We start from the raw sequence: 15,473 nt of genomic DNA on the forward strand, positions 1-15,473 counted from the left end.
GGATTGAGGCTCCATATCCGAGGAAACACGGCGATTCGAATCGATTAAACCCAGCTGGGGATTCAGTACCACACGACATATGTAGAACTTAATCTTGCATATGTCAACCTTTTCTATAGATCCTCCCATACAAGAACGGGTCCAGCGTCACCCGAGAGTACAGTACACCACCATCCTACAGCCAATCTAGATGTTTCCCGGTCATCTCAGATCCGTAAGGTGGGTACACGCTACTCTCGCCATCTTTCCACTCCCAGTACGCGGTTAGCCGTTCTCAAGTATCGGAATAGCTATAGGTAAGGCTTACCAGCGCATGTGGGCTGTACTCAAAGTTCTCAATCACAACAGGCCAATCAACGGTACGGTCCTTAATCGACACAGTTGGAGACACTACTTTAAGACTCCATTCTTAAAGCAAGTCCACCGACCGGTCTCAAGTTGAAATATTATTGACCATAAAAGTATGCCACAACAACCCTTCAAACTTTCTCATTTGAAAGCCTATCTAATAAGCAGGGCTAAGCATACTAAGCATTTTCATAAAGCAAGTACCAAGGTTAATATTGAAATCATCAAGGTAGATAATGCAGCAAATAGGATTCACTCAACTCCTATTCACCTAATGCATCATATTAACTCAAGTGATATAAATAACTTTATGAAAATACAAGGATAGGGTTTAATGTCCGGGGCTTGCCTTGGCCGGAAGGGAAGTCCGACAACTCAGCAAAACCAGATGAACCCACAAACTCGGAAGCAACCCACTGAGGATTAGATTCCTCCGGAGCGTAGTCTACACGTAGAGTTGCATATGCATGATCAATGAGATGCTCATGATATGATAAAGACAGGTTACATGTTCTTGGATGATAACAACAATCATAACTACCTCGAGTACAACTTACCTTCACGGTATAGAGACAAACTAACTTAGCTATCAAAACATAAATTACTACTAAGCAAATTTTATCATCTTCATTAAACAAGGTTGTGAAGCTATCATACAACAAAGATCATTTATATGAAATAAACCATAGCATATCATGCCAAGTAACCACTGGTTGTCAATCAATCCCAAAGATCAATCAAAACCTAAAATGATTAGGTTTTCTATTTATCTTAATCAATTCTTAATTAAATATTAATGGCAGTAACTAAGTATTAACATCAAACAATAATTAAGTGCCAAAGGTCATAAAAGATAATGACCTCAGGTCATCACACAATCCCAAAAGCACTCAAATTCTAATTTGGAAATTAAGTTACTCATTATTTAAGTAAAGGCTAGCTAAAAACAATCAACCCTATTTGCACACATAACCAGGACAGCAGCATATACACAACTTCATTCAACCATAATTAGATATCCAAGCATCCAACAAAGGTGATATTAGGCTTTCTGGAAAGCTTATATAATTTTCTACAACTTTGTTATTATCTTCGAGAACTGATTTAATAGATAACATGGCCAAACAGTATGAATAAACAATTCTGTCCAGACCTTGGACAGAATCAGACATTAAGCTTCATACATCTATAACCAGAGTTCTAGATCACCAAAATTCATGATCCATAACATTTTGGAAAGCTTATGAAAATTACTACAATTCATCTTTTATCATGAAAACATAATTCATAAGTTTAGTAGGTTGAAATTGCACAACTACAGAAACTGATCCAGGATTTGACAGAAAGAAACCATTTCTGAAACTTAAATTTAAACAGGCATAACTCAGAAACTATAGGGCCAAATGCCACCAAAATTTAACACCAGCTAGATACATGAATTCTATACAACTTTGTTATAGACAAGTTTCATATCCAACATTATTTACCTAGAGCAATTCATAAGGTTCCAGAAACTGTCCAGAAATCACTAATAATTTAATTGTAGACAAATAACATTTCATTTATGTTCCAAACTTGGACCTGGGCAAAACCCAGCTCACCAAAAGTTGAAATACATCAAAGAGATACTAGAAAATATCATGGTCATCCCTAAATAAATTCTTTTTATGTCTTTATTAATTTATTTAGATAAATAGACAAAGTAATAACCATATATCAAAAGTACACAATAAATTCTGAGAAAACTACAGCAGCTCATATATGCTCTCCAAAGTCTACTGTATAAATTTCATGCCATTTGAATAAGTATAGCAGTTTCCATGAAAAAGATAAATTTCCATCACAAGAAAGCATGTAGCAACAAGATAAATAAGAAACTCGACATTTTCTACAAACACATAGCTAAATTATGTATCTGTATGATATAAAGACCTCATATAAAGGCAGAGGAACCATATTTTACATTTATTTATTTTTAGTTTAATTTTAAACTATTTAATAAGCACTAAACAAGATAAATTAATAACTTAACCATATATCATCTACTGAACATGAAATTTCTACTGTAACACTCACATAACATCACGAGAACACCATAAAAATTTCAGGGCAATAGGATCTACACAGAATAAGATATGAATTTCTCCTTTTTAAACATAATTAAAAGGCATAAATCATAACCAATTATTTTACTACAAAACATGGTCAGTTTCATATTTTTAATAAAAACTAGACATCTCAAGGAGCACAACAAAATTTGGTTCACCAAAATTGGAGTTGCCAAACTCCAGATATGAATTTTCAAACATTCAACAAAACATCTACAAACAAGTCCTTATAGCACTATTCACCTGAGTCACAGTCTGTGCAGAAAGACCCCTAGAGAACTTCAAATTGTTGCGCGTGGTCCCTGGTCGCGAATCCAGAGCAGAGGATGTCGGAGAAAACCTCTTTTCCGGCCGATGGACGCTTGATGGCAGCGAGGGAAAGCGTTGGGGAGCATCCTGAGGCTCGTGCGCTCGCGCTGGTGTGTGTGGCTTGGCCGGAGAAGGTTTATGGCCTCCTGGCCACGTGCGCAGGCTCCCATGGCGGCCATGGCGGAGCTCTGTGACGGAAAACCGGCTCACGGCCGAGTCCGACGAGGGAAGAGAGTATTAGCTGGCTTAGACGATGCTCAAGGATGCTGCGGAGCAGAGGAAAACAACAACGGGGCTGAGGTGGGAGGAGCGAGATGAATTCCATCGGCGTGGCGTTTTCGGTCGCAGAAATGAAGAAACTCGACGTCGGTCGTGGGGGCGCTCAAGAGGACGAGGCGAAGGGGTCGCGGACGTCCACGTCGCGCGGTGACGCGGCCGGCAAGCAGCTGCGTGGCGACAGGGCGCGCGCGCGGCTCTGCCCGCTCTGCGGCCGGCGGGACAGAGGAGCCCCTGATCCTCATCGGGTCACTGTAGGGAGCTTTATCCAACTAGTTTGTGGTTTTGCAAAATTCGCCCAAATTTTAAACTGAAGACAAAATTCCACCAAAATGGAAGTTGTGCAGAATTTTACAAGCTACAAAACTCCTTTTGGTGACCAAAGCTAAATCTGAGTGGAAAAGTGTGAATTTGGCAAAACAGTTTGAATTTCAAAATCCCAATTTGGGGAAAAATTCCAATTTAAATTGGGGCAGAAAGAAATTTCAAAATTACTTTTGATTTTTCTCAACAACTTGAAAAACTCCCAAAATAAAAGTTGTTCATTTTGATGAGCCCTACAACTTTCATTTTGATCACTTTTCAAAATTCCAAATAGGTTTTGAATTAGGGATTAAAATTGGAAAAAGGGACAATTTCTGGAAATCTGTATTTTCAAAATTACTTTGAATTTTGTACTGAAACTTCAAAAACTCAAAACAGCAAAGTTGTACACCTTGACAAGATCTACAACTTTTCTTTTGAACTCATCCCCAAATTTTGCTTAGTTTTTAAGTTACACAAAAGGGGGTAAAAACTATGTTTGAAATTAGGGTTTTTTCCTTAGCTATTTCCTTACCACCCTCCTTAACTAGGGATTAAACAACCATCACAAGCATCACTTCACAAGATAAACACACTTTAATTCCCTAAGCACAATCAACCAAAATAAACTTATTTTAAGTTGATGCATAATGATGTGCTTAACAAATATGCTTTGCAATGCTTATGATGACATGATCCAGTTTTAGTGTTCGTAACATCAGGGATGTTACATTTAAGCCTAATTAGTCTATGATTTGATACTAATTGTCAAATAAGACGAAACTGTTACAATACCTGTTAAACTTTAACACCCTAAACCAAAGACCCCCCCTAAAGGACACCGGTACTGAGTGTCAAATGATTATAGGGCACGTAAGAAGGAGAGCAGGATATAAGGAGAATGAAAAAGATGTGACCACTCCTAAAGATAAAAGGGCGAATGAACATCAAGCAATGCAAAACCATATCCCTTCTCAATGTTTGATTACAATGGCTTCGCCAAAGTTCTGACAAATAAGTCGACTCCAAATGATAAGCGAGTTACTTGGGCAAAACAAATTCTAGGTACAAAACAAGGAGGGACAAACAAGGGGTGGTAACAGTTATTCGAGGAAAATAAATCCAGGTTCGAAACATGAAGGAGCAAACAAAGGGTGGTAGTTACAGGTGAATCTAGCATGGAGGCTCGGAGGGCTCGAGCCCCACTACCCCTCTCCGAGCCCTTACACTCTATAATTTGGGGTTGTTTATTGATTTTGATAGTGGTGTAATCCTCTAAATTCAAACAAACAAGAGAAAACATGAAGATGGTTGAGCATGACATCATAAAAGAAATGATATCCTTACTATTCATTCTACATACATGATGTCGACTGAAACCAAGAAAAATAAAGAAGACTACTCTAAAAGTCGTGGTAATTGTTTTGATTTATAAAAAAATCAGAATGAATGGAAACATCTCAGGAGTATGAAGATGCCATCAATAATCAAAGTTTTTTTTGTTGGCGTTTGGCACATAACTCGTTATATACTAGTAGTGTATTGAAGATTACAAACCTAGCAACCATAACAAATTGCAAGGTTTGTTGGATAGAAGAAGATACATGAATTCATTCGTTGCTGCAATTTAATATATCAAAATATATGTGAGTCCTAATGGATAAAGAGTTGTCGGATTTGTTAGCTTCTTTATGCTTCTCGGGCTATTAGGTATCATATTTGTGCTGCAATATTTCACAAGTTGGTGATATTTGTATCATGTTAGTGGGCCATCTGGAAAAACTATTCATAAAGAAACATTCAACAAGCACGCCACCAGAACTCACGCTAGCTACTGTCATCGCCGTCGTCGCTGCTACCACTGCCGCTCCTCTCTTATTTAGCACTTGCTGGCTATGATGCCGCTCCTCTCTTTGTCTAGCACCTATTGGCTGCGATGCATGGCTAGGCACCTTCACATCGTGTGACCCCCCACAACAGCTCTCATAAGCTTACGCATGACTGAGCCATCGGCGAGCTAGCGATGAGTTTTTTTTCATTTCCCTCACTACCTTTTTGTGTTCAACTTTATTTCACACTCTCTAGACAAATGTAGTAATATTTTTCTCATTCGAGCTTCAATGCAATGTGTGTATTAGGATAAGCTATGGTGCAATGTCAGAGATATAAAGTCTGATGAAATTATTATTAGTAAAGGAGGAAACAATTTACTTTGTAACCATCACCAAATTTTCTCTCAAGAGTTGTCATATAGGAATTTAGCATCGAAGAATAGGAGGGATAATGATAATTGCCTAGTGTGGCTAGTTCTGACCATCTGCTATAATATTTGATAAGATGTTAGCATTTGTTGTACTTTGTAACATTAATATAGACAAGATTAAAATACACAGACAAACTACATGGCAATGTATTATATAATAAATTTCTAGATTACTTGGATATATCTGCCGTTCACTTCTAATAAGAGATAAAAAATATTACAAGATTTGAAAGTTTTGTAGAAAATGATATATTTGTTTCTTATCAATTTACTCTTACATTTATTTTAGGGTTCATACAAAGTTAAATAAATATTGGGAGGTGTGTGTTTCTTTAAGTGATAATGGTCACTTTCAGTAGGTTTGTGCAGGCTATGTTCTCTACCAATAGTTTCTCAGTTTGTTTTACAACTCACAACTTGACTATTTGTAATTTTTTTGAGCTAACCTTGTTAATGTTAGAACTAGCATTTTGAATAAAGAGTAGAGAGAGAAAGCTTACGTTGAGTAAGGTTACAAATTAGGGTTTTAGGGCAAGTGAGTGAGGGGGTGCAAGTCCCTTGCCCTCATGCTCTTAATATATAGCCAACAACTACAACCGACCCCTTAATCGAGGAGGATTTCACATGCTACTACACCAACTCCTATTGGGCCTCTTCTAAAGGGACTTAGTCCATATATAATATTGGCTCCTCTAATAGTGTAGCCCTCGGTAGATGCTCAAACAAGAAAAGGCACAATATAATTCAAACTTTGATTCCAAGAATCACCAAATCCTATGGAAAAAGGCATAGAGAAAAGAGCACGTGCACATCTCTAGCTTATACATGTTCTAATTCTTGAGGCTTGTAGCTCCAAGTGCCTTGATCTTCCAGATGTATACATCTTTGTGCTTTGGCTCCTTTCACCGCTTCTATGACATAGTTTACTGGCTTCGCTCAGCACACATGTCTTTATCTTTAGGACCTTCTTCGGTATCCTCTCGGCGCATAGGTCTTCATTTCTGAAGCCAATGTATTCAGTATCTTCTCGGTGCACAAGCCTTCATTTCTAAAGCCTTCTCAGTGCATAGGTCTTCGTCTCCAAGGCCTTCTTAGTGTGGAGGTCTTCATCTTGGAGCCTTGACGGTGTGGAGGCCTCCATCTCCAAGGCCTTGTTAGTGCTAGCCTGACGCCCTCAGCCCTTGACAACTCACCTCGCTTGCTAGGTTGTTCCCTGCTCTCCTATTGTCATCAAGTTCATGTAGGCTAATCAGTAGCAAGCGGTAGGGCGTAGGTAGAGCAGCAACACCATGCCACTGTGCACCCTATCAGCTTTGCGACACTCTATTATAGCTACACCCTCCAATTTTAAGTATTCTCCACTGCCTGGTTGAGAATTTCCTATTATTGTTGTTTGTAGCTTTACTGTATTCAAAATTGAAAGTACAATCATCGATCTAAACATATAGATAGTTCAAAAATGAAGATGATGAAGACTTTGACGTCTTATCCCCCAACACCCACACACCCACAACTAAGGCCTTGTTTAGATCCAAAAAAACTTTTTGAATTTGGCTATTGTAGCATTTTTGTTTTTACTTGACAATTATTATCTAATAATAGACTAACTAGGCTCAAAAGATTCATCTCATAAATTATAACCAAACTGTGCAATTAGTTATTTTTTATCTATATTTAATGCTCCATGTATGTGCTAGAAGATTCGATGTGATGGGGAATCTTGAAAAGTTTTTGGATTTTGAGTGTAACTAAATAAGGCCTAAATGGAACATTTTTTTGTATGTGCCATGCAATACCCTTAGCTATTTATTTTTCTATGTATCATACAGTGTTTTTTTTACTATTTTATCGAACTACAAACATGTACTTCAAGCATCATGTCATTTCAAAAAATGGTTCATTTTATCTCTATATATGCGACATATATGTGGTAGTGAGGGCGTGTTTGGTTTGAAGAATGAGGTGATCCATTATCTTCTCACTCATTACTTTTTGTATTTGGTTTGTGGAATTGAATGAGTTGATACATCACCACCTCATTCCCCATAAGTTAATAATAATTAGTATATGCATGAGGAATGAGTTGATTCCACCAAAAATCATGCGATGGACTCATAATGCATCGCCTCATGAAGCATGAGATGACTCCATAAACCAAACACACCATGATTTCAGTGGCACTGATAAAATGTCCTTATTCTTAAACAATTGCTTTGGTCTGCCATCACCAAGAGGGAAGTGTATGCTTTTGGGTCTATGAGGAAGACAAATAAAAGGATAGCTTCCATTTTTAATTGCGTACTAGAGGAGATACCAATAAAATATCTCGAGATATCTATTTTTATAACATCACAGGAATTTCTACTTTTCACGGTTTGATTGACAATATTATCAAAAAACTGAGCCAATGGAAAGGAAATTAGATGTAGGAGGTTGAAGTTAACTATTCCATATGTCTTGTAATAAAGTACGTTCTAAAAATTTTAAGACAACTTAAAGAAACACTCAGATAACACATGTACCCATAGATTATTCTAACTATAGAGTTTCTTCTCAAACAAACCTTGCCAAATCAAAACATAGTTATTATGTAGAATATTTGTCTTTCAATACACGTTTTAAAAGTCACAGTATACTCTATTTCAGTATGGAGAAAGTAAATCAAACCTTTGGTGTGTTCCAACGTTTCTTATGGGCTTCCACTTGTTACATGTGGGAGGCTAGGGGTTCATGTGAGGAAGCTGGAGTGCATTAGGGCTAATTTCTTTTTGGAAAGAGGATAGAGACGAATTCAAATATGACATGGAAGATATTTGTACTCTGGAGACCAAGCTGGTATTGGAACCAAATATTTCCATAGATCATGAACAAATTTCTTTTAGTCAAATTAATCTGAAAAATTGTTTGAGAGGCTGGAGAAACTTAAGACTTATTTGAATCAGTTAGGGCTAAAAATTAGTCTAAATTAGCCAGAGTTGGCCAACTAGTTGGCTATTAACTAGTTATAGACTTGGCTAGCAAATTAGCATATCTATTAGGCACTATTTTTAAATGTATTAGGGCTAAAACTTATCAAGCTAGCAATTAGCCCTATGCATTCAAATAGGCAATTACTTCAAACCCCTACACTAAATATTTACAAAATAACGATTTCTTCTCTTTGAGAAGGAGTGAGTTTTTCAATTTTGGCAAGACTTTCATCGTAACAAATCAAACGCGTCAAAGAGTTAAAGTTTTTTATGACCATCAATACGTTTTAGAAAATGGAATGCCCGCTGCTTCTGCAGTCGCACAAAAGCCAAGGACAACGGCAAACTACTAACAGTACAAGGCAAGCTACAGGTAGTTCAGCCCTGTTTGCTTGGCTGCTGTGACTGAAAGTATTGTTTGTTAATTTGTTGTGAGGGAAAAAATACTATTGAATAGCTAGCAGATTCGAGAATAAGCTCAATGGATATACATGATTTTCTTTAGCTGATCTTTAGCATCATTTAGGTGGTGTGGTGTTGCTTTGGTTTGGAGGTGTTTCCATCCACCGTCCGAGATACGTGGGCGACTGGTTGGCGAAACCTACCTGGTCTTCCAAAACAGCTCAACCTCTTTATATTTGTAGGATTTGCTTATAGTATTTGAAAGACTCAACAAGATGGCAAGGTTGAATGTAAAAGATACAACGCTACCAACGTTTTTCTTTCATGTAGAGACGGTTAATGATTCTCATGGAAAGGGAAGTTTACATGTCTTGAAGATGCCTAGAGGATGGCCTTGTTTAGTTTCTCCTCCTGAATTTTACTCCCTATCTCATCAGATATTTAGACACATACATGAAGTATTAAACATAGACTAAAAAAATAACCAATTGCATAGATTACGACTATTTTGCGAGACGAACCTTTCAAATCTAATTAGTCCATGATTTGACACCATGATTCTACTATAAACATGTGCCAATCACAGATTAATTAGGTCTAATAAATTTATCTCACGGAGTACTAATGATTTTTGTAATTTATTTTATTATTTCTTTCCAAACACTTTCATGTGATACCTCAATGTGACAGTTGACATCTCAAAATTTTACAGCCTAGACTAGATTTAAATAAGGCCTGATTAATGGGTCCCATGGCTATGGAACCTGATGAGCTGTAGTTTGGTGAGCGTGCTTCTTTCCGTGCTACTCGTAAGCTGTCGCCACAGTAACTCTTTACTAGCTTTCAAGAAAAGTCGATTTTTTTTTAAATTCCAACAAGAAAAAACAGATTTTTTTTCAAAAAATTATAAAGGATCTGTACACAAAAGAAGCCCATAGGCCATATAGCCCACGAGCGCAGCGCAGACAGCAGCTGAAATGGGTAGTGGCCCATCCGAAATCGGAACATGGACAGGGGCACCCAGCCCGCGTTCGTGCGTGGATGCTGGAGCCTGAGGCAACGGCCGAGTTGCAATTTTGCGAAGCTTTCCTTCCTCCCGCAACAGACGCGCCGCAGCGAGCCAGCGAGAAACTCTGCAGTCGAGTCGGCGCCGCGGCCGGAGCCCGGATGCCCTAACCCGCCAAACCGCTCAAAATCCAAATCCAAAAATTCCCATCTCGCCTCGGCTAGGCGAATCCCCAAACCCAGCTCTGCCCATGGCGTCCTCCGTTCCCGTAGTCGACATCCTCGACGATGACGACGACGACAATGGCCTCGCCGTCGCCTCCCCTCCCTCTCGCAGGCGGTCCATCGGATCCTCCGGAATCTCCTCCCGCGACTTCCTCGACGCGTTCTCGCCGTCCCCGCCCCAGCAGAAGCGGCCTTTCCTCGCGGCGGAGGGCCCCATCAACCTCGACGACACCCCGTCCCCGCCAAAGCGGCGGCGCTCCTCGGTCTCCATTGACCTCGACGACACCCCGTCCCCGCCAAAGCCGCGCCTCTCCTCGGTGCCCAAGCTGCCGGTTCTTGTGGTGGACGACGACGTAGCGCCCTCATCCCCCGGTGCCGTTGCTACCGACAGGCCCAATTCTTTGTTTCGCTGCCCCGCTTTCTCCGAGTCCCCGGAGACGGTTGTACCCAGTTCTGTCGGCCTCGGCAGTGTTGCTGTTGAGACCCCGGGCTTTGCCTCCCCGCGCTCGGTTAGGCCACCTGCTGCCCCTGGCATGTCATTCGCTCCGCCGGCACAAAACGGATCTGGTAAAGTGTCCTCGCTTGTGTCTGCTTGCTCTATGTTTCAGTCATGAGGTATCTACTACAGTACTAATCTTGTTAAGTACACTGGTTTTGTTCACTTAAGATGGTTTCTTGTGTCTAATAGAATAGAGTTGTTTCTAGTAATGTTTCAGCTCACATTAAGTTAAGGTAGTTAAAACAAAAGGAATTGCAATGCAGTGCGCTCGGTTCTAAATTCACCATGGTTTGCCTACAGTCTGCTATTAATGACACTTGTTTCTATTTCGCAGGAGTTACCTCTCTGATATCACTTGATAGTGACGATGAGTCAGATGATGACATCATGAACAGGGAGCCTTCAACCAATTTGCCAAGCAATACGGTAAAGTCTGATCTTATGGTAGAATTCATTTGACAAAAGGGAAAACATGTACTGACTTATATGCATTTTTTGTTTATGGATGTATATATGTTATATTTTGAACGCAATGTATTCTTGCATAAGTAGAAACATTATATGTTATTCAAGAAAAAAACATTGCTTCATTGCATAAATAAAGGCAAAACTTAGTAGTTGTGCATGCGCATGTCTATTGCTTACTGATTAAGATTAGATATATCAACACGCCTAATTGTAATCAAGTGACAGAACACCATGTCTATGTAGGAAGCGATGATGTGCCAGAAGGACGACGATGCCCAACATGTGCAGGCAAAGCAGAAAAGACAACCGGTATGATTTTTGTCAAGAAGGGACTCAAGTTAAGACATGTAGTTTAAGTGATGGGGGATTCTTGCAAATTATGTAGGCAGGGAAGAAACTGACAAAGGAGGAGAAAGACAAACTGACGCAAGAAAGAAAACAAAAACAACAGGTTCAGCAAGTGTTTCATAGAAGAATATGCTTATTCATGCATAAGACAGATTATTAGAGCACATATTGGTTATTTTGTAGGAAGATAAACTACTGAAGCAAGCTTTGAAAGATAAACTAGCTAAGAAGAAGAAAATGGAAAAAGCAATTCAGAAGTGGGAATCAGGAAAACTTGCTTTAGAATGTATTACTGTTGAGATTGACAACAGTGTTATCCAAAGGGGCTCCATTGGAGGTCTGTTTGAGTATGGTGAATTAAGTTGTATCACAAAAATCAATTTATTGTCATTCATTGTTTCCATATTTTTCCACTACTAATATATCTGCCTCTTTTTAATAGGTCCTCTTCTTTCAAGTTTGACAGAGAACGGTCTTTCCTATGAACCTACTAAGAATAAAATTAGTGGTTCGATTTTATGGAAGTTGGATGTTCCTGATGATATTGCTGAGGCATTTTCCGATCTTAAAGATAGCTGTGATATGGTGCTACATGTTTCCTTTGTTCATCTCTAACCTTTTAACATTGTATCTTCTTTTCTAAAGTACCACATAATAATGTATCCTAAAATCGTAGCGTGACATACTGACATATCTTTCTACAGAACCAAAATCCATTGTCACAAGTGAAATATGTTGCAATTGTGCTTGAAGCCGAGGAATTTTGTAATCTTATAAGCAATGGATCATTCTTTGATCATGTCCAAAGAGTTCGTGATGGATACCCAGGATTCACTATTTGCTACATCATTAATAAATTGATGAACTACGTCAACAAATGGTGAGCTCTCTAAAGTCTGAATTATATGTTTGACTGTTTCTAGTTTGGCCTCCAAAAGAAGAAAAAAAAACATTTTAATCTTTGCATGTTGTGTTCACTGCCAAACTTTAACAAAACCTTCTGAATCTTTTTAACAGCATGTTAGCTAATTCAGTTCTTATGATTCAGTAGTTATTTATTTTGGAAATGGGAGGGGGGGATGAATACAGATGTTTGATCAAAAGTAACCTTTCTATCTTCCCTATGCTTTGTCTTGGGCCTAGTCATTCAAACCATAACCTAGTGAACTTTGGTATGTCCCCATCCAACTGGAGTTTTTAGTATGAAAATAGAAGGGACGAGTGAAAAACTTACTTGTATTGCCATGTAATAAAGTAATGTTAGATAAGGTTCAGTGCCAGGTGAATGAGGACGCAAATTGATGGAAAATGAAATGAGGGCGCCATTTTTTCTTTTCTTAATGACAAAGGGTGGCAATTAGGTGGTCCCCAAATTCCCAATAATATTCTAAATTTTCCATTTGATAACAAGATATGTTACGCCCTGATGATATTAACTTGCCTAAGCCCAATTAGTATGACCTTGGGAGTTGGGATATGGGTGAGGCTGCTGTTCACTGTGCATCACCTTGTGGGCGTTTTGGATTGTGTGACGAATGTGCATGGTAACTTCTGTGTAGTAGGAAAAGTAACCAATGTTGACCACCTGAATCTGCTAAAACTAAAATGCCTTTTGTTGTCATGTCAGTGAGCAAAGTCAATACAAGAACCCTTCAAATACTTGGAGACGTCCACCAGTGGAAGAGGTCTGTTTTCATTTCTTGCATTTTTTTTCATGATGAACTTTTATTATCCTGGGATGCGTTACAGCTATTCTTTGTATAGGTTTTATGCAAACTGGCAACACACTATATTAATGTTCACTCAAGGCAATGCATAGATGAAGCTGAAGTAGTAGAGCACCTTGTGGGCCTGACGTCTAGTCTTGGAAAATGCAAATTCAGGCAAGCTACATTTACTTAGACAAGTTCGGCTAGTGAATCTAGAAACATGCTTAAGTGCTATGTATGGTCACTGTTTCGTGCTATCAATGAGTCTATCATGCCGTCTTGTTGGAACCTACATCATAGTAAAAAAGATAAAAGTTGATGTTCTAATTGTTAAAAGTATGTTGTGCATTATAAAAAAAACATGTATTCCTGTTGATGCATGGAAATATTTGATGAGGTGGAACAGCAAAACCTCTGATATTTATCATTGGTGTAATTGAGTGACAAGTAAAAAATAGAAATGCATACGGGTTTACCAAGTTCTTTTAGTTCAGCAGGCATGTGCATATTTCTTTTTGATGGATGTACCACTAATGCTTTTAAATGACACAATATGTTAAATCCTTGGCATGTACTGTTTATTCTGGCAATGTGATCTGGATATGCATTTAGTGCAGGTCTGCAGTTCTATTTGCTGCCAGAAGCATTTCCATGTTTGATTAATTTCCTCTCGGACTTTTTTTTGCAGGAAACCACTAACATGGTTATCTGTGCATGCTAATGGTGCAGTTATCCCTAAAAATTTTGTTCATAAGAACCTGGCGAAGAACAACACCTGGTATGTTGTGCAGAAGTAAATACCGAACCAGACCTCCATTGACTGTCCTCTGTTTTGCTAACCACCACACCTCACCGCACACCCCCCACCCTCAGCATGCACTATAGTCTACAATCAGTTCCTGAATTCTTATCTGATTCGTAATGGAACAAAATCTAGTCACTCATTCATCTACTGATGAGATTTCTCCTATGCAGTGTCTAGCCTAACCTTTCTACTAGGTTCCCGAATTCTTTCTGCTTAGTAGTAGTATTCTGATTTGTTCTTTGGACTAAGCCAATTGAAATAGTAATTGAAATAAATAACTGAGATATAGTTTCTAGCTCATTATTTTTCTTGAGTTCTGTTTTACAATAGTTTCATGTAGATGGACAGCATCTATTTGGCTATCATGGGCATGAACCGTTGCACATGTATCATATCTGACAGGTTAAAAGCTTTAATAGCTATCCCTGGCATCCAGCCAGGATATGCTTTTGCAATCTGGAAGAAGTATCCCTGTATGAGATCCCTTCTAAATGAATATATGGATGCCAGTAAAACCGTGAGTGCCGTCCCTGGGTTCATACGAGTAAAAAAGGTTAGGAACTATGCCCTTCTGTATTAACTTGTCTCTGAAACAGGTTGCCGAGAAGGAACGTCTGCTTAGCGACTTGAAGTCGGAAGATCGCCTGGGTGATGAACGCAGAAGGTTGGGTGACAAATGCTCTAGAAGGGTGTACAGAATGCTCATGGCACAAAATGGAGACTTGGATACAGATGACCCCGAAGCTGGCGGTAGAGCTTAGTGCTTAATCATCTGGACCTTGGCCATCAATGTATGCATGCCCTCTTGATGACCGGTTTGTGTACATATCGTCCTTTTGATCATGCTTGTCTTTACTGATGCATTGTCAGGGTAGGGTGAAAGTCGCATTAGCTCGTGCGATCTTCAGTGCCCAAAGCATGACCTGCAATGCTACACGATGGCACAAGCTGTATCCTGTATGTTTTATTTATTAGCGAGCTGTGAAAAGCATTTGGTCGAATGCTGGGAAACTGGATAGTAAGGCATCGCTGTGCTTAGATTACTGCCTTTAAGCTATGTGGACCAGCAGTCTTCTGCAACTTTTGAGAACCAAAGATAATGTTATAATAAGTTCATAAAGGCGCAAGGAAATGTTTGCTTGTGTCTCTATATCATATATGGGCCCTTCATTCATCGACCAGTGCTGCATTTGTCCGTGTCGGCAGTGTCATATAAAGTACCTTCTGGTGCTGCCGTGCATTGTACGATTACCCGCATTAATCCACTGAAAGATGCCATCACCCCTTTGTGGAGTACAGCTCCCAGTAAACTGTCCCTTGCGTTGCGCTGCTAGTTTTGCAGTAAAGTTTGTTCTTCCGAATATGCTCTGTGGAAAGCATCTCCTACTTGGGAATGGCTGTCCAGAGATTAATAACTTTGTGTACTCTTCCTATTT

At 39.1% G+C, this 15,473-nt stretch overlaps 1 protein-coding gene across 1 annotated transcript; it reads left to right on the forward strand.

Moving 5' to 3' along the window:
* On the forward strand, nucleotides 10,070-15,192 carry LOC8068481 (crossover junction endonuclease EME1). Its single transcript, XM_002447173.2, has 12 exons — nucleotides 10,070-10,775; nucleotides 11,042-11,133; nucleotides 11,419-11,484; nucleotides 11,561-11,626; nucleotides 11,707-11,860; nucleotides 11,966-12,108; nucleotides 12,228-12,403; nucleotides 13,151-13,208; nucleotides 13,288-13,406; nucleotides 13,921-14,010; nucleotides 14,440-14,554; nucleotides 14,634-15,192. The coding sequence occupies exons 1-12, from the start codon at nucleotides 10,235-10,237 to the stop codon at nucleotides 14,796-14,798; spliced, it is 1,785 nt and encodes a 594-aa protein (XP_002447218.1). The 5' UTR covers nucleotides 10,070-10,234; the 3' UTR covers nucleotides 14,799-15,192.

Source organism: Sorghum bicolor, chromosome 6 (genome assembly GCF_000003195.3).
Source record: "Sorghum bicolor cultivar BTx623 chromosome 6, Sorghum_bicolor_NCBIv3, whole genome shotgun sequence".
NCBI classification, from domain to species: Eukaryota; Viridiplantae; Streptophyta; class Magnoliopsida; order Poales; family Poaceae; genus Sorghum; species Sorghum bicolor.